Genomic DNA, 18,417 nt, shown 5'->3' on the forward strand with positions numbered 1-18,417 from the left:
TGAGCAAACAAATTAGTACAACAGCAAACAGGGGATTTCATCTGGTAGTTTTTTAAAACCTGCACAGGAGCCTCAGCTACTGAGCCTCCTGTTATCTGCCACCACACAGAGTCCATCAGTTAGGGATTAATTTTAAGGCAGATATTAAAGCCTATCACATGATCAAGGATTTTCCTATATGTGGACTTCAATGGGATGCTTTAAATCCTGTGTGTGTGCAGGGATACACACGTGTATGTGCATGCCGGTGTTTATTCATGGGCAGACACAGCCTCAGGCATCTTCAGGCCTTTCCAAGGAACACAAATTTGGGAGAGGGGACAGAGAGAGAGAAGAGTCATCTTTAAACTTCACATTTTTGAAAGCAAGTTTTTGAAGGAGACAGGCTGAGGAGGAGAGAGCCAAGATCGTAAAGATTTTATAACTAACAACATTTTTTAAGAGGAGACAGAATCTCTGCTCTTTTTTAGTGTAAGATCTTGCAATAATTTAAAGCAAATTTGGGAAATAGCTCTCTTTTGACAGAAATGCTTCATTTTCCTTTTCTGCTGGGCTGTAACCTAAAGCGTCTTGGCTCGAGAAAATGAAATAAAGCTGAGCGATGATGCGCTGTCACTGCTGCTGCCGCCACTCTGCTTCCTGCAAATCTCCCAAAATCGTGCACAGCTCTCCAGGTCAGAGCCCAGGAAGCAGCAGCGCCTTCCCCTTCCAGTCTCAATCCTGCACCAGACAAACTTACCCGGGGCTTTGTAAAACACAGCTGGGGTTTGCAGCAAGCGGCTCTGCCCGAGGTGCCGCTTCCAGGGGTTGGTGTGGAGAGGAAACTCTTCCCATGACACAGCAGAACAGCAACAGCAGGAGCAGCAGAGTAAAACAGATCAGTTCTGGCAGTACTCCTAAAAGACTACTTTAAATCCCAGCTCCAGCCTCTTCCTCCTTTAAGCATGGTCTGAGGAAGGGAATACGGAACAAAAAGAGGCTTAGTGAGGCAGGGAAATGAGGCCCGGAGATATGGGAAGCAAGGCAAATTGTAGTTAGGCTCCACAGCAGTGGGACAGCCTGGATAAATGGCAGAAAGGAGCCCAGAGAGGAAATTCCTCCAAAATTGGATGGGAAGGAGAGATGAACATAAACAGTGTGGAGGGTGGACGATGAGAAGACTCTTGAGAAGAAGTAAGGAAAGGAGGATGAATTGCTCCTCATTTCATTAACTCTTTTCAGTTAAAATAATTAGCAATTTTTACAAAACTAAAAAAAAAATAAAAAGAAAAAATAGAAAATAATAGTAGAGATATCTGAAACACTGATCTGTTAGATATACAGCTCATTGTACGGACACTGGAAATGAGTGGGGCAGTGAACAGGTATTCCAAGTCCAAAGCACAAATAGGAGAGCTGACGGAGATGATCCACTGTCACTGCAGGATTGGGCCTGTGCCGGGTGGCCGGGTGGCTCTGGTCCCCTCCCGTGGCTGACAGCCATCAGCACCAACCCAGCAGTTAAAAAAAAGTCGTTTATATTACTCCCTTCAAGAAAATGTGGTGGGACACTGAAGAAATTAAATCCCCAATTTAAAATTTACTGCATCTGTGAATCGTGTTTTTTTTAATCTGCTGAGGGGCTGCTGGAAGCTGTAAAGAAGGAGCGAATGCAGGATTGCTTTTCCTCCTTCAGTTTTTAACAACAAATCTATGTCTCCCTTCTCAATCTAGCCCCTAAAGTCTTGCACTTGATCACCAATGCTGACAGGATGCCACCAATTTGGGAGCAGAATTTGGGGGCCTCCCACAGGAACCTTCCAGAGGGAAAACCCCGAGAGCCCCCTGCACGTTGTCAGCCCGGCGGTGGGACCGTGGAGCGGGTGGGCTTCAGCTCCCTGATCCCAAATCCTGGGGGCTGGTGGAGAGCAGGGAATAAAACCCACTTCAGCACCGCAGGCGGAACAGCAGCCGGAGGAACGCGGCGCTGCCGCCGGCCGGCCCCGCACCCCCGGCGGCTGCGGCCGGGCAGCGGGATGTGCGGGGAACCGGAGGCTGCCCGAACCACGGGGAATTGTAGGCATCTTCTCTTTGCCTTTCCGTGAGGGCTAGCTGCTTGCTGGTAGTGTTGCAGTGGCCAGCGCATATCCCTAGGAGCGGCTCCTTCCAGCAGCTCGGCACAGAGCCGGCTGCCGGGAGCCGGCGGTGCGACGGGTCGGGACGGTGAAATCGCTTCGCTACCGACTTGCGGAGTTAAAAGCGGCGGTAGCGACCACCGCATGGACCCCGCACGGGCAGAACCGCTCATATCTGCTCCTCCTCAGTCCGACACAAACGAGGGGGTTTTCCGCCTTATTTCTATTATTTTTATTTTTCCTTTGGTTGTTTTGGATTTTTTTTGTTGTTGTTTTTCTGCCTCTTCCAGCACCCGGAGACCCGCCGCGGCCGCAGACGAGCACCGGATCCCGCAGCCTGCAGGAGCGGGGTCCATCCTTCCGCACGGTGCCTGCCCAGCCGGTTATTCCCCGGTTATTCCTTTCTGCAAAAAGAGAAGGGGAAAAAGAAAAAAAAAAAAACAACTAAAATCCAAACATTAAATCAACCCGTAAAAAATAATAGTAGAAGAAGCAAGCGCAGCAACTTGATTTAAGCAGAGGGAGGCAGGAGCAGGGAGCGCAGCCCCCCGGAGAGGGAAGGCAGGTAGCGGAGGAAGGGCAGCCGGGCACCGGCGGGGCTCGCAGCCCCCCGGGGGTACCGGCGGGTCCAGCGGCGGCGGACGTGAAAGTCCCCTTTAAGTTTCCATAGAGAGGCCTCCGGGTGTCACATGATGGACATGATATAACGAAACAACATCGTGGGGAGGGACGGAGGGAAGCAGTGGGGGAGCCCGGGGAGGCGTCGGGGAGGTGGCGGTGCCCCCCGACCCGCCCGCCCCGGCTGCACCTGTCTCGGCGCGCCGGGAGCGCGGTGTCCGCCCCGCTGATGGGGCTGCGGGCGGCACCTTCCCCCGGGGAGGAGGAGAAGGAGGAGGAGAAGGAGGCGAGCCGGTGGCGGAGGTAAGTTACCGGCGGGACCGGGGCGGGGGGCGCGGGGCGCGGGCGCGGTGTGTGCGCGGAGGGGTTGCGGGGTGTGTGTGCGCGGGGTGTCCGCGGTGTCCCCGCGGAGCGCCGGGCGTGTGCGCGCCCTCCCGCCCTCCATGTCCGCATTCCAGCTCATGTTGCGCAGATAAAATTCAAACTTGAGGTAAACACAAGCGGCGGGGGGGGGCGGACGGGGAACTGGGGGGGAGGGAGGCTCGCTCCATCCCGGCTCCATCCCGGTTCCATCCCGGCTCCTTCCGCCCCCTCCCCGCCGCTCCCCCCGCTCCGCACCCGCGGAGCCCCCGCGCACCTGGGGGAGCGTCGGCATCGCGCTGCTTCCCCCGGGGAGGGAGAACCGAACGTCCCTTTCCCCGCACCCCCGGTAGGACACGGCGGGTCGGGGGCGGGGGGGGACGCGGCGCGGCAGGTGCGCGGGGCGCTGTCGCGACATGGCGGGGGGGGGGGGGGTGTATGTGCGTCGCGACATGGGGGAAGCAGCCAAGTGACAGCGCAGAGTGGTGGGGGGAGAAAGGAACGGGGCTACGCCGCGTTGTTTTCCTCGGTGTTGCGTGGGTATCCCGATTAGAGCGGGAATAACAGCGGTGCCCCCCCGATCCCGCTTTTCTCCATACGCATTTCCAAGTGCGTATGGAGAAAACAAGATGCGGAGCGGGGCGGGCCGGGGGGGGGAGGCGGGGAGGGCCGCACTGGCGTTCGCAGCCCCGGTCCGTGACACAGGCGGTGCCGCCGCGGGGATATTTAAGCGCTTTCAGCGGGGCAATGATGGAGGCGGCCGAGGGCGCCCCACAGGTGGGTGCGTGCATGGAGAGGGGCCGAAGCGCTGGTCGTGTGGGGAGCGCCAGAGCGGTCCCGCACTCCACGGACTCGCGGCGGGCGGCGCTGCCGGGGCTGAGAGTGAAGTGGGGTGCGGAGACAAGACCTGGGAGCCGCGGGTTGCTGAGTGGCGCAGCTCCGGGTGCCGCGAGCGGTGCGGGGGTGACAGCGGTGCCGCCATGGCGGGTGTGAGGGAGCGGCGCCCTCAGGGGGGTCCCGCGGCCCCGCCGAGGGCGGGAAAAGCGCGCGCGGCCTCCGCCTGGCGCCTCCTCAGCACTGCACCAAGGCGGCGGGGCGGGAGGGGGGGGCGCACGGGGGGAGGTGGCGGCCACGCCCACCGCGCCCCCCCGCCGGCCAATCGCCGGGGCGGCGCGGCGGGGACACGCCCCCCCGCGGCGCGCTCCGCGCCCTTCCGACCAATCGCAGCGCAGCTCGGCCCCCCCTCCATCGCCCCCTTCGCCCACCCGCCTGTTTGTTACGGTCGGGGCCACGTGCCGGCGCCTCGGGCCGGTCACGTGGCCTCGGGGCCCGGGGGTCTGCCGGGACCGTGGGGTCTGGAGCCCCCCTGGCCTTGGGGGCCTGACGGGACCGTGGGGTCTGGAGCCCCCCTGGCCTTGGGGGCCTGACGGGACCGTGGGGTCTGGAGCCCCCCTGGCCTTGGGGGCCTGACGGGACCGTGGGGTCTGGAGCTCTCCTGGCCTTGGGGGTCTGACGGGACCGTGGGGCCTGGAGCTTTCCTGGCCTTGGGGGTCTGACAGGGACCTCAGGAATCTGGAGTTCTCCTGTCCTTGGGGGATGGGGAGATTCTGATGGGGACCTGGAGATGTCCTGCTATGGGATCTGACATGGTGTCACTGGGGGACCTGAAGCCCTCCTGTCCAGGGGGGAGTCTGAATGGGAACAGGGGGGTCTGCAGCTGTCCTGTCTGTGGGGTCTGATGGAGAGCAGAACTGGCTGCCAGCTTGGGAAGAGCCTGAAGTCCCCCAGCCCAGAGGAGTCTGACTGGGCCTGACTCTGGCTACCTGCCCATGGATCTTGAATCCCCCCATGCCAGGGAATGTGGCCAGCACCCTCTTGCCATTGCCCCTAGGCCTTTGCTCACCATGAGCGTCCATTTGGCCCTGGCCCCATTAAACCTTCTCTGAAGGGCCTGTCCCTGGCTGCTGTTCCTGTCATGGCCGAGCCGTGACAGCCTGTCCGTGGCTGGCTCTGGCCTCCGGAGAGGGAGGTGTTTCTCTCCCGAGGAGAGCTGTTTATGCCCAGTGATTTTTTTTTTTTTTCCTCTTTTTTTTTTTTTTTTTTTTTTATTTCTTTCCCCTCCCTCCGTGCTCTCCTGCGTAAGCCACAGCAGCAGCTCGGTGTCTGCCCAGCCTGGCAGTGTCACGGCACGGCTCTTATGTAGGTGAAGCCGGGGAACGCTGCAAGGATCATGTGGAGCTCTCAGTCTCCTGAGCCCGGAGCTTTGAGCCTATTTATAGGTGGGTTGGGCAGTGTTCTGTGTGAAGGACTTGATCCATGTTTGAATCCGTGGCAAAATGAGGCGTCTTAACCGATGGTGTTTTGGCTTTGGGTTGTTGTCCCTGGGAATAGGGTTTTATGAAAGGCTCTGGAGCACGGAATGTTAGTTGGTTGTGTGGAGAAAGGCGAGTCAGTTTGGAGTTAAGGAACGTGATGCCATTTTAATGCAACTTCTCGGGTAGCAGAGCAAACAGTAAGAGGATACTCGGTTCTAGATCAGCAGCTTTCGGCTTTGCAGGCAGTGGACAACTCAGGGTCAGTGGGAAGCCGCAGAGGAAAGGACATTGTGTTTTCTGTAGGCTTATGCTCATTATACTGTTTTCTGCACTGGATTTGTGGCTGAGAAGCTGGAAAAAAAATACAGAAATCCACTATTCTAGATCCCTGAGATGTTTTGGTTTGGAATAAGTGGAGGAGGGGTGGGAAAAAACCCCTCAACTGTGTGTTTGTTGTGTATGTTTCTATTGTACAGCTCAAAAATGTAAAATTCAGTGTATTTTTAAGAGTTACATAACCTTTAGTAACATGGGGAGTCTCAAGTAGCCTTCAAGAGTTAAATAACAGCAGATCAACGAGGCTGGGTTGAGAAGAGGAAGAGAGGGTTTTGTAACGGTGAGGACTATACGCAGATATTTAAAACTGCTTTGGTGTTGCACTAGAAACAAGTCTTTGCTTAGGAGGAGGAGGTTTTTAATACCCTATAAATACAGAACATGAGAAGGAGGATAGAAGGATGAGGTTTGCAGTTTTATGCTGCTCTAGTCCGGTAAATGGATCAGGAATAGTTTATGATATTTCACATTCTTCGGCTTCTCTACCATCTTGACTTTTTCAGTACAATTTTTTGCAATCTGAAATGATGAGAACTTCCAGATATTGACCGCTGTGGGTGAGGAAGGAAATCTGACCTGAAAATAACAAGAAATTACAAAAAGGAGTGAGGGGCACTGTAGTGGTGAAAGAACTGGGGTGGTGACACATGTCCTGAGAGAGAGAGCTGGTGCTTTGTGTTGGTTACGGGAGTAATTCGACACGGTGTTACCTACAGAAAGATGTTTATTCAGCCGGGGTGGTTCGTGCTGGCATATCCGTGTTATCTTTGTATTTTTGGGGGCAGGGAAAGAGCCCTGCCTTAATAGGGGAAATGGCTGGGGAGCAGTTGACGTGTTGGAGATGTGAGGATACCTGGAGGTGCGCGGCGTGCCAGCACCTCGGAATTCGGAGCGTACGTGGAAGTGCTGGCATGGAATTGATGCAGCAGGAAATTGCTTTCTCTATTTTTGTTGGTGAGATGCAGTTAACGTAAAACGAGCCCTTTGGATCCCCTATCCCATTTCTCTTTAATATAAGTAAGATCATTTATCTTGTCAAGTGGCAAGAAGGGGGGGAAAAATACTTTTGTTTTGTAATTTGGTTCACCTTCCCTTGATTTGCTGTCTGCTCGTGACAAGGCACAATGTGTGCTGCACACTGTGTTCCACTGAGCTGTTTTGGTGACAAATACACAATATACAAAAAAAAGGCTATGAAAAATAGGTATTGTGTCAGTTTTTATGGAAACAATCTCCGTTTTTCTCTAAGGTACACAAAAAGTGTCATATTAGGGTATTATGCCTTTTCAGTTTCGGTGGCAAAAAGGTTGATGTTTTAGTCTTCGTAAGTATTCAAAATGCAACTGAAAAGGAAATATTTAAATGAGTGTTTGTATTGGTTTTGCAGTAGGAAGTAGTAAAACCTTTTGTCAGTTTTAATAAAAAGGGAAATTGTGAACTTACTTTAAAAATGTGTCTGTTTGTGCTGTATTAGGCTGCTATATTGTTAAAATTAAGAGGATTTCTTTAATCCAAGCTAGGTTTTAATTGCTATAATCACGTGTTTACTATATTTCTTTTGTGTTTATAAATAAAAAACACAGAATCATGCTTTTTTGACCTCGTGTATAGCATGACTGGCTGTAGTTCATCCCATATTTGCACAGTGTTTTTCCATGAACATCTTGCTCCTGGAATTATTAGCAGCACCAGAATAAGAGCTTGGAAATACTGTCACATAAAGGGTTAGAGCACTTGCAAACAGGAATGCTGAAATTCAAAGTTTAAAAAAAAAAAAGGCAACTTCTCCCCAGCAGTTCTTTCAAGTCAGTTTGATGATAATTTTGGATGCCGACTCGTGGGTTTCTAAATGGGTGGAGATGGAATTAATGGAGTTGCAACTCTTTGTCATGAATTTCAGCATAAACAATATTTTTCTTTCGGCTTTGGATTTCATTTCAAATGCACTGAAAATTCCCCTGTCCTTTTCCAGTCCCTCAGGATGCTGCACCTCAGCCAGCAGACGTAGTGTTGTTGTCCAACAGCGAGGCTGGAAATGGGAGTTGTTTGTGCTGAGTTTTACCCTTACCAAGGTCAGAGATTTCATCCTTCCTTAGATTCCTGATCTGGGAATTTAACACTTGCATTGGGTCCTGATTTAGGAATTTTCATGAACTTCTCGGAGCTCTGGAAGGAATTTAAATGTCTCCGTGTTGTGCTTGTTCCCAAACTTAAGTTTGGAAATGCCTGAAATGGTGACGTCTGTGTGGCAGAAATATTCATGATGGTAATAAAGCAGTCAAGCTGAAAATCCAAGTTTCTTACATAAAACTGATTTAATTGGCAGGACAAACAAAGGCGATAATTGTAATAATATTCCTGTTTTAAATAATTTTGGTCAATGTGGGCATTGAAGTTTTCTTTTGACAGTGGTTTATGACTTGGGGGAAGTAATTTGGATAAAGAGAGATGGTCCTACTCTGTCTCTCAGTGGTCTGAATTTCTATGTGCTGTCACCTGAGAATGGGTTTTTCATAATTACGACATATTAGTGAGCCCATGGTCAATGCTTTGTTTTTGTTTTTTTTTTCAAATTCTTACTGTGATAGAAACTTCTTACTAAAATATAGGAAAGGAAATTGAGAAACAAATGGTTGAGAGGGCATTTATAACACCAATTGTAAGCCCTGATTTTACAAAAGCTCCTCTGAATGTGTCTTGTGTAAGGAGCAGGTCCTATTAGGGAACATAAATTGTGCAATTGCGTAGAAAATCAGCAGAGTTGGTAAATTCTGAAGCAGTCATCCTGTTTTTTCTGTCCTATATTTCAAATGCTTGCTCTCATGCAGCCAAGCCCATGGTGTGCTTACATGTGCAGAGTGCTGAACAGTAGTCTCATCTAAACAAAAAACTTGTGAAGTCAGCCTGTCAGTAATAGTGACGTGATATTATTATTTATTTTATTTTATTTTTCATTTGTGCCATCTTGCCAATGACCAGAAGCAGCAATTAGTTGTCTAGGGGGGAAAAGGTGAGGTGAACAAGATGGGGAGAGGGAAATCTGATAAACATAATTTTCTGTTGTTACAAAATTTAGCTATTTCTGCCCCAATTTTCCTGTGAGCTACACCAAGATGTACCAGTTTTAGTGCGGAGCCTGAAGCAATCCTTGTTTTTTTGTAATGATTATTAGCAAAATAATAATATAAATAATCATATTACTATATGATTATCATCATTATAATGATTATAATGAACATCATCACAGAACTTCTTTGGGTACAGGTGGAGCACATTTGGATCTCTCTGGAAAATATACCTTGAATTTTGGCTAATTCTTTTTTATTTTTGTTGTCATTGGGTATATTTTTGGTAACTTTCAGATTTTCAGAAAAGCAAGATGATTTTTGTGTTCATTTAATAGCATATTGTGTGGAATTCCCCTAATATGTGCTGTTTTGAATAATACCTGCGTTATGCTCATGTTGCTGAATTTTAACACAACTGTAGCAGCTTCTCCAGGAGCTTCTGCAAAAATAGAGTTGTAAAATGAAGGCAGGTACTGGCCTTGAATAAATTCCAGTGTGCTGAGGAAACAAGGCAAACTCAAACCGAGGTTCAGAAAGAAAACAAGCATTTCCCTGGGTTTTATGCTGATGATTATTTACATCAGCACAGGAGGGTGTTCACCGGTGATCAGGTGCTGGGGAGACGTGTCTGAAGCAGGAGGGATCCTTGTGTTTGGATTATTGGAACTTGGGAGATTTCTTGCTACGCAGCAGCTCATGTGAGCAGCTGTCAGCTCTCCTGGGAGGCAGACGAAGCCTCCAGCCACCGTGTTTACTTCCAGCAGGAGGAGGAAAAGGACATTTCTGGCTATTATCTGGCTGTGTTTTGTAAACCGAAAGCGCTCTTAATGCTCCCGAGCTGGGTGTAGTTGCTGTATCATTCTGCAGTGTCGTTCCCCACCCCCTTTTTTTTTTTTTTTTTTTTTTTTTAAATTTTAGCATAACTTCAGTGTTCGGCTGCGTATTGATGGATCATCCGTAGCTCTTGGGCGATCCTTACATTCTAATTTCTCTGGCTTCGTGGCGGTGCTCCAGGACCCTGGAGCGATCGGGATTACATTTATCCCATTGACAGAGAGCAGGATTCCAGATGTGGAAAGCAGCAGGTAGATTTTTTGCTTTCTTTGCTCTGTGAAACGCCGGCACAGGAGATCCGTGGGGAGGAGAAGCCTCGGCAGCGCTGGAGCGGCGCGGAGCTGCGGGCGCTCCGAGGCAGATGCCGGCGGTGCTTCGCTTCCATGGAATAAATACTCCGCTCCTTCCCAGGCGATTTTTCCAGCGTTGCCCTCTGCCGGAGGAGACCAGGGATTGCTGTGTGGGCTCCCTGGATTGAGTCCCTGGCGCTTCCTCGGCAGCTCCAGCTCCAAGAGCCCACCTTCCTCCTGGAGCCCCTGTTCCAGGCAGAGCATCTCATTGCTGCTCTTCTTCCTGGAGCCCCTGTTCCAGGCAGAGCATCTCATTGCTGCTCTTCTTCCTGGAGCCCCTGTTCCAAGCAGAGCATCTCATTGCTGCTCTTCCCTCCTCCCCTCTGTCCATGGGCATCTTTTCAGGGAAGCCGGTGGTTGTTTGGATAAACTGAAAGCCAAACACTGGATCCAGCATTATGGGATCAGCTGCTTCTCCAAAGGTTATTGTCCTGGAGCCACAACTAATGCTGGCAGGGGGTTGTGCATCTTTCCCATAAAACAGCTTTAACATTTGGATTGTTAGCCTTGTCTGCCTTTGGTAATCCAGACGGTTTTAAAACAATATTGATCTAAAAGTCAGTATTTTGAATGTAAATGCACTTAAATTTGGTTTTAACTTGTTTGGTGTTGACACTATATGAACCAGTAATGAGGTTGGACTAACACTGCCTGTATCTGCTGTTTTGATCAGCCTGTACTATAGCACAACTATATGTTGTGGGTTTTCTTTGTTTTGGTTTTGTTTTGTTTGTTTTTTAAAATTTTTTAAAATATTTGTCTGGTTTTTGTGGGGGTTTTTTGGTGATTTGTTTTATTTGGATTATTTTTATTTATTAATAATAATAAGATAATTATTATTTGGGGGGGGGGGGAATTTTATTTTCCTTGGTAGTTTTGTGACTTAGGAAAAGGCCTTCTTTTTGGTTTCCAAGAAACTGCAGGTTTCATGTATTGCTGGTGTTGATGTTAAAAGGAGTTAAGCAGGGCAGAGTTCAGCTGTACTATTTCAGTGGGATTTGAGTGGAGACCTCTGTTCTCCCAGTCCTTGTTAATAGAAGTGCTGACATTCACGAGCAAGTCCTTGCTGAATATTGGAGACAAAAAAGGCAGAGATGGTGACTGTGGAGAAGCAACCAGGAATTGTGAGCTGAAATGCTATTTATTTATTGAATAAAGCTGAATTCCTCAAAAGCAGTACTACTTCAGCAGTGAATGAGTCACATCTATAAGCAGCAATAATTTGTACTGGAGCCCAAAATTGTGTAATACAGTGGGGGGAAAATGCTGGTAGGGACGTTTGATAGGTTAACCCAGGCCTCCAGCATTGTGATGGGAGAGCAGCATCTGTCAGAGCACTCTTTCAATTACAGAAGCATGGAAAATAGATCCTCATTGTGCAGCCTGGATGGCAGGATCCAGCCCTTCACTACTGCAAGCAGATGTGCAGGGTGATTCCTGCAGCAGATTTCAGGCTCCGAATTGGAGCTCTCATTGCTCCATTTTTCAGCTTTTTTGTGCCCTTCTCCCTTTCCAGGATATAGTGCAATCTCATGTTGTTTAAAGACCACTGGTTTCAAAAACAAGCCCTTGTAGCATTTTCCTGTGAAGCAAATCTTGTGTTCCTGTGGGTAAAGTTACTCTGAGAAGGTTTATGGAAGATTATTCTCCTGGTTGCCTGGATCAGGTAAATACTATAAACATAATTTGTCATGTCTAATGTTCTCCTGGTCAAGTTCTCTGTAGGATATATCTGGTTGTATTTATCAGTTTTGTTGATGTTCTCTTTTGCAATTAAAAGTACTCCTATATCATGAAGAGGTTTAATTCTGTTCCAGATGCTGTGGGCTGATAAAGTGCTAATGGGTCTTCTGGCAGTTTCTTGTGAGATCAGTTTCCATGAAAAAATTGTATTTACCCAACGTAAAGTCTGCTTTGGAGCACAGGTTTGTGATGTGTGTACAATTCCTGGTAGACAGGGATTGTAATTTGGTTTTTTTTTTTTTTCCTAATTTCTGCTACAGAAAAACCTCTCTGACTAGATGAAAACTGTAAGTCAGCTCAGAGACTTTCAGATGCAGTCTCTCTGGTAGCTGTGTCAACATTAATTATTGTATAGCTCTAATGTTACGTATAAAGTGACACCTCTTCTGGCCTGCAACATTTCTCCTGGGCAAACTGTGCTTGGCTTATTTAGTTTTCATATTTGATACTTAAATCTTTCTAAAGATCTTAAACAATGTTGTTCAGCTGTTCATTGTTCTTTCTGGTAATGTGGACAGATAGGCATCATGTTTTTGAAAGAGATTGCAGCGATTCTTTCCCAGTTCACGACTTCTCGCTTGAGATGTTCCTTCATGGTTATGCCTGCAGTCAGTGTCCATCCTAGGACTTGTTTTCAGGCTGCTGCTGCCTTGCAGGAAACAAAAATGAGGTGACTAAGTCTGTCCTTTCCCTGCAAGTGGCATTCATCATTTGTCTGTTTTCTTCAGTTGTTTTTTGCGTTTCCTGCAGCAGAAGGAGACTTTGCCTCATTCCTGAGAGCTGGGTTATCTTTGTGGTTTGTTGATTCTGGATATGCAAAGAAAGAATCTGCAAGAGCAGAAATTCCAGCAGGGAAGGACAGCAGTAGGGAGGTTCTGTCTTCCAGTTGCAGTCAGACTCCTGAGGTTAGCTTTCCATCCTGATGTGTGTTTTGTTTCCTTCTGCCTATCACTGCCACCAGGTATCCAAAGCACAGGGATGGGCAAAATCCGTCCTGGGCTCTCAGCACTGCTTAAAGCAATGTTCCATGGATTGCAGCAGTGTGGTTCATTACTTAGAGGTTTCTGGAGTTAGGAATGGGATTGTGGAGTCATAAAATGATTGTGGTTGGAAGGGACTTTGAGGATCATCCAGTGCCACCCCCTGCCATGGGCAGGGACACCTTCCACTGTCCCAGGCTGCTCCAAGCCCCCATCCAGCCTGGCCTTGGACACTTCCAGGGATCCAGGGGCAGCCACAGCCTCTCTGGGCAGCCTGTGCCAGGGCCTGCCCACCCTCACAGGGAAGAATTTCTTCCTATGCAATAATCCTTCCAGTTTTTTTCTCTAGACCAGGGCCTGTAAGTAGGTGATTTCCCATCCTGGGGTTATAAGTTATGTTTTCCTGACATCTCCACTGTGCATGCTAGATGGACGAAGGTTTTCAGCATACTTGATTTTAAGAATGATTTTCTAGCAGCCTTTCTTGCATAACTGACTACAGAATGAATTTCCCTGCTAGCATTTACTTTAAAATGGATGAAGATTATAAATACATGTTTTTTCAGCTAATCTTACTCAGCTGACCCCTCTACTTCTACATTCTGTGTCTCTCAAGGGTTTTGTTAAGTAATATTTATATTAATAGTACCATCTACTGCTGAATCCCTCCTGTGGTTTATAAGAGCATATTTAAGTATTACATTATGTTAACCAGCTTCACTGGTAGCTCAGAATTCAAGCTGTTTGTATTTGCAGTTCTGCTGCTAAGTCCCTCATCTCCTGTGAGTGTTGTAAATAAGATTTGGACCTGTAGAGAAGGAGGCCTGGGCAGCAGGGGCTGGGATTGTCCAGCTCTGCAGGGAAGGGGGAGGTCCAGAGATGAATCCACAGCCACCTTTGCTCCTGGGGAATTTGGGGGGTGTGGGTCACTGTCACCAGCACTGAGGGCACAGCGGAGGACGTAGGGAGGGGATTCTCTGTGTGAATCTGTGATGTCTGTTAGCACAGTGTAGAAACACAGAAACCCCAACTGGGTAAGATTTAAAAGTCAGAGACTGTGAAGAAGAGACAAGTGTCTAACATAGGGAGACCAGAGTAGAATCATAAAATCATTCAGATTGGAAAAGACCTTTAAGATTGAGTCCAGCCACTAACCCAGTGCTGCCATGTCCACAGCTTAATATAAAAAGTCAAACAGAACTGTTTCCTCTGTACACAAAAATCAAATTTGAAGAGTTCATTGAACTTTTCTATATTATATCTGCTTATTAGTAATTCATGTTCCTAGTACATATTATTAGGCATTTTTGTTAACTTTAGGAGCCTATCAGTTGACTTTTATAAACTCTGTGTTATATTATTATATAATTATAATACTATATTACCTACCTCTTGGTGGGCAAGATAGTTGTGTATCCATCTGGGAAGATGTCACCTTGTGCTCAGCTCCAAGAAAAATGAGCAGTTTTGAGGCTCCCACTTTGCTGTCTCATCTTCCTACATGTTGGATTTCTACTGGGAGCTTCCATAATCCTTCCAACTGGCTGTGCTTCCTGTTGATTTGCTTATTGCTCTTCCTAATGAGTGCTGGTGTTCAACCTGGTTGTGTAAACACAGAAGGGTTTGGTGCCTTTTATTGAAAGAAACTTGGAATTGATGGAGGAATTAACTTCAGGGATGTCAAATGCCTGGAGCTGTAGTGCAGAAGTTAGTGCAGGAATAATGCATGGATCTTAAATTTAGATTTCATGGAAAGATATGTCTTTGTGTTGCCACTAGATTAATGTGTTGGCCCAGGATAATGCTGTCTTTTAAAGAGCTTATCTTAAAATGTTTAAAAATCTGTTCTTGTGTTTTACCATAAACTGATGTGGTCCAGCAGTCATCTGGCTCACATACTGGAAATATTTTGTTTTTCTTTTAACATGACTCATTACCATGCATTTGTAACTATGGTTATTTTCTCTTAAAGGATTTGTTGTGCACTTTAATTATCATGTTTTGGGGCATTCAGGTTTGACTTATTACTAAGGTAGAAATTCCTCCAGTGACTTCTACCTTCCAAAGAAATGTTTTAGGCTGCTTGCCTGTAAAATTAGCAGTCCTTATTACTTTTCTGTTAGTCTAAATTAGATCTTCAGTGAGGTTATGTTGCCCTAGTGCATGTGTGACTCTTACAACTTATTTAAGGTGTCAAAAGTGTTGCTTTTGATGTGTTTGGGGGAGTTCAGCTGCTGGAAGTGCTCTCACTTGCTCAGTAGCAGTGGTGTGTGTTTGTACTGATGAAATAATAAGTGAACTATTGTGGCAGATGTTATTACTGATCACTTGGATGTGAAAAAACATGAAGAAGCATTGTCCATGTATTCCTGTTCTCAATAAGGTATTCCATTAATAGCTACTGACCACTTCCCTTTCTCTGTGTATTATTATGTATGTTCTTCTGGTTTCTCTTAAGAGAAGGAATTCTTAAGAAGAAGAAACTTTTTAAGGAATTCTTAAGAAGAAGAAACTTTTTTTTTTTATAGTCAGAGAATTACAATATCTGTTTTTGTTTTCTGAAGGATGATCTTGCAGTTCCTGTTCTTTTTTTTTTTTTTTTTTTTTTATTGCTGAAGGGGTTATTTTAAATAGCAGAACTTTTGATTGGGTCAGTTTTGTTCATTATTTCTTCAGTATTGGATAATTCTCTTTCCCTACCTTGGTTTCCTGTCTAAGACACTTAATGCTGATGGTGCTTGTGATATTCCTGAGAATTAATGCTAACTGCTAGTAAGAATATTGAACTGGAAATGGTTTCCTAGGATTCCAAGTCTTGTCACTTGATATAGGAAGCCTGATGTTGTATAATTGCTATATAATTTGTACTTTAAAACAATCAAATTCCATCTTAAGGACAGTTTTTTTTTACTTCCATTATTGGAATTAGAAGAAAGACTCCAATTTTCAGAGCATCCAGGACCTTAAAAGTCTTCCAATTACCAGCCTAACATTTTGAAGAACTGTTTCGTGTTCACTTTTTAATGATAATTGCAGAGTTTGCCTTATGCCTCTTTGCTTGTATTCATTACTCTAATGCTTTTATGACCAGGAACCATATCAGTTACTACCTCTTCAGTCAGGTAAGCAAACAAAGCCTCTAGTCTACATTCAGTATTGAATTTTCCATTCTCCCAAACTGTGCCTGCTCTGCATTCTTGGCTCAGCTCAGAGCTGGCGTTGCACCTTGCTTTGCCTGCAGCCAGAACAGTTAAACCAGCATGGGACACAGTGTCCCTCCCTGAGGATCTCTGTATTCCTCCAGAACGTCTGTGGTGAGTTCAGCTCTCCGTGCTGGGCTCTGACATGCACTTGGAATCGTTCATCAAAGCACAAACATGATTTCAGGAGCTCTTCCTGATCGTGTTGCTGTTGTTTGCTGCAGCTGAGGCTGCACGAAACGAGTGCTGGGCTCGCCCTCCATTTCCTGCCTCACAAACCTCATGCTCCTGCCTTTCATTTTGGAGCTGGGGCTGCCCTGTTCTTTCCCAGTGTGGAGGCTGCAGGTGCTGCTTCTCCTCTCTGCCCTCAGCTGATTCCTGCATTGAAGGCTTGAACACAAACCATGGATGGAGAAGAGGATGGCAGAGTAGGAGCTTGTCCAGGCTCTGCCATCCTTCTTCAATTCTGGGAGGCAGCAAGAACCAGCAGCCGCTGTCCTGTGACTGCTGACACTGATCTTGGCTGAGAAATGAGAGTTTTGGGTCTAAGGCTATGGCTAGTGGTCAAACAATGTCCTCTTTTCTTTGTTTTTTTTTTTTGTCCTCCTAAGTTTGCAGTGAAATGGGCCAGGTAAATCTGCCAAGCACAGAACTTGCATCTGCTGCCATTCCTGCTACCTAAAACCACCTTTCTTTCCATGCTCCAGTGTGAATCCAGTTCCCTTAAGCAGGGCATGCACTGTAATTAGGTGAATTTTCCAGGCAGCCATAAATTGGGGTCAGGGTTGCTTTATTTAGCAGGTGTGTCACTCTGATGATCCATGGTCATGGAGTAATGGGCTAGGATTTTTTTTCCTCCTTCATAGTTTCCAAATTAAGGAGCTGTTCACCTGGTGGGATTATGTATTTTACCCAGGTATATAACTGCACATCTGCTGCTGTTGAAGTTCAGCCTACTTTTACTATTTAAGTCTATTTTTTAAGTTCTTTTTGTACATTCTCCTGGTTCTCCTTTCCTAATTCAGTTTTATCAAAAGCCATAAACAAAAGCCAGGATTACTGGTGGGAAAAAAAAACCTTCAAAACTTACCCAAACCTGGCAAATTTATAATTCTCAGCATCTACACATCTCAATCCACAAGCCAAGACCATGACTAGTTACCTGTGAAGAACTTAGTGCTGCCCATGTGTTGAAAAAAATTGGATATTTGCATGTTCTTTTAGCAAGATTCAGAACTGTCCCAGGATATATGGGTGGATTTAAAAAGCAGATGGTGTGGTCTTGCTGAAGGTGTTGCAGCTCACTTGGAAATACTCTGCTCAGTGAGGTAAACAAGACAGAGATCCTGCAGATTTGAGAGCGTTCTTCCAATCAGTGATCTAAGAGCTCATAAGAGAATGGTTACATTTTTGTGTAAGCTGGGCAGAAATAATGGTTTCAAATCCAAATACTTCGCTAAGTTCATTAAAGAAGAAACAACATAAAGAATGGAGAAAGGATTAAACCTGCTTTAAAAGATGAGAAGATAAATAGAACCTGAAAGCCACATGTCAAACAGTGATTAAATTTCAAAGAGTCTTCAGTCAATTCAAATCAGAAAAAGAAGGGGGAAGCACAGCTCTCATTGCAGGTGTTGGCATTTAACAGTTGGTTCCATCCTTTGTAAGGATGAGGAAAGGCTAATTAATGAACATGATGGTTTAGAAGGTGGCTAAGAGGTAGGGACAGGTGGTTTTGGAAGGGAAGGAAAGGGGTGGGTTGATAGAGAATATATGAATTTTTGGTGGTTGGCATGGCTCTGAGGATTCGCTTCATTTGCCTGTTGGGGCTTGGCACAATGGAGTTAATATTCAAAATGTGAGAAAATCGTTGAAAGGTTGTGATATTACAGATATTTAATTGTGTTTAACTGCTTGACTGTGGCAGGAGTGTTGTATTGATCTGTATTTTTAGACCTGTAAGAACCTGATTCCTTTGATCTGCAGTTTTCATTGTTGGGTGGCATTGAGTGAATAGTGAACATGCTAAAAGAAAGGAGCAGTGAGAAAATACTGCTCTTTTTCATGTTGTCATTGTGTGGTGTTTACATGAAGCTGTGAGGTCACTGGCTTCCGGTACGAGCCGCTTCCTGAAAACCTTCTACATGGTACATCTAAAAATGTACTTCTTAGAAAAACTCAGCTGATTTCTGTTTTTCCTCCTTGTGCTGCTGCCTGACCACCTGACTTTTGTTTCTGCTGCAGAGCTTGTATAGCAGTGCAGGATAGTGATCCCCTGGAATGGAGGGTGATGCTGCAGGAGGCACAGGTTGTGCTGGAGAAGGTACCACAGAGAAATTGGGCTCACAAAACCCAAAGCAGGCCGTGGGAGCGTGGAAACAAACACACAGTCTGACAGGTAGAAAGTATTGATAGTCTCAGGCTTTAGCAAACTGTGAGTCATGCATTGGCAAGTGATGCAGTCAGGTTTGAAATAACGAGGTAAAACCAGCATCAGCA

At 46.6% G+C, this 18,417-nt stretch overlaps 1 protein-coding gene across 3 annotated transcripts in view; it reads left to right on the forward strand.

The window, feature by feature from the left end:
• The first annotated feature begins 647 nt into the window (after nucleotides 1–647).
• Nucleotides 648–18,417, forward strand: part of LOC311153823 (uncharacterized protein) — a 61,211-nt gene continuing 43,441 nt past the window's right edge. For 2 of the 3 annotated variants that reach the window (XM_084205879.1, XM_084205880.1), the window contains exons 1-2: nucleotides 648–3,035; nucleotides 7,716–7,815. In XM_084205879.1, the coding sequence (XP_084062005.1) occupies nucleotides 2,962–3,035; nucleotides 7,716–7,815 (174 nt within the window). In that variant the 5' untranslated portion in view covers nucleotides 648–2,961. The remainder of the gene's footprint in view (nucleotides 3,036–7,715; nucleotides 7,816–18,417) is intronic. The other variant, XR_014616156.1, reaches the window with a different exon arrangement.

This window comes from Fringilla coelebs, assembly GCF_963513975.1.
Source record: "Fringilla coelebs genome assembly, chromosome: 5".
NCBI lineage: Eukaryota > Metazoa > Chordata > Aves > Passeriformes > Fringillidae > Fringilla > Fringilla coelebs.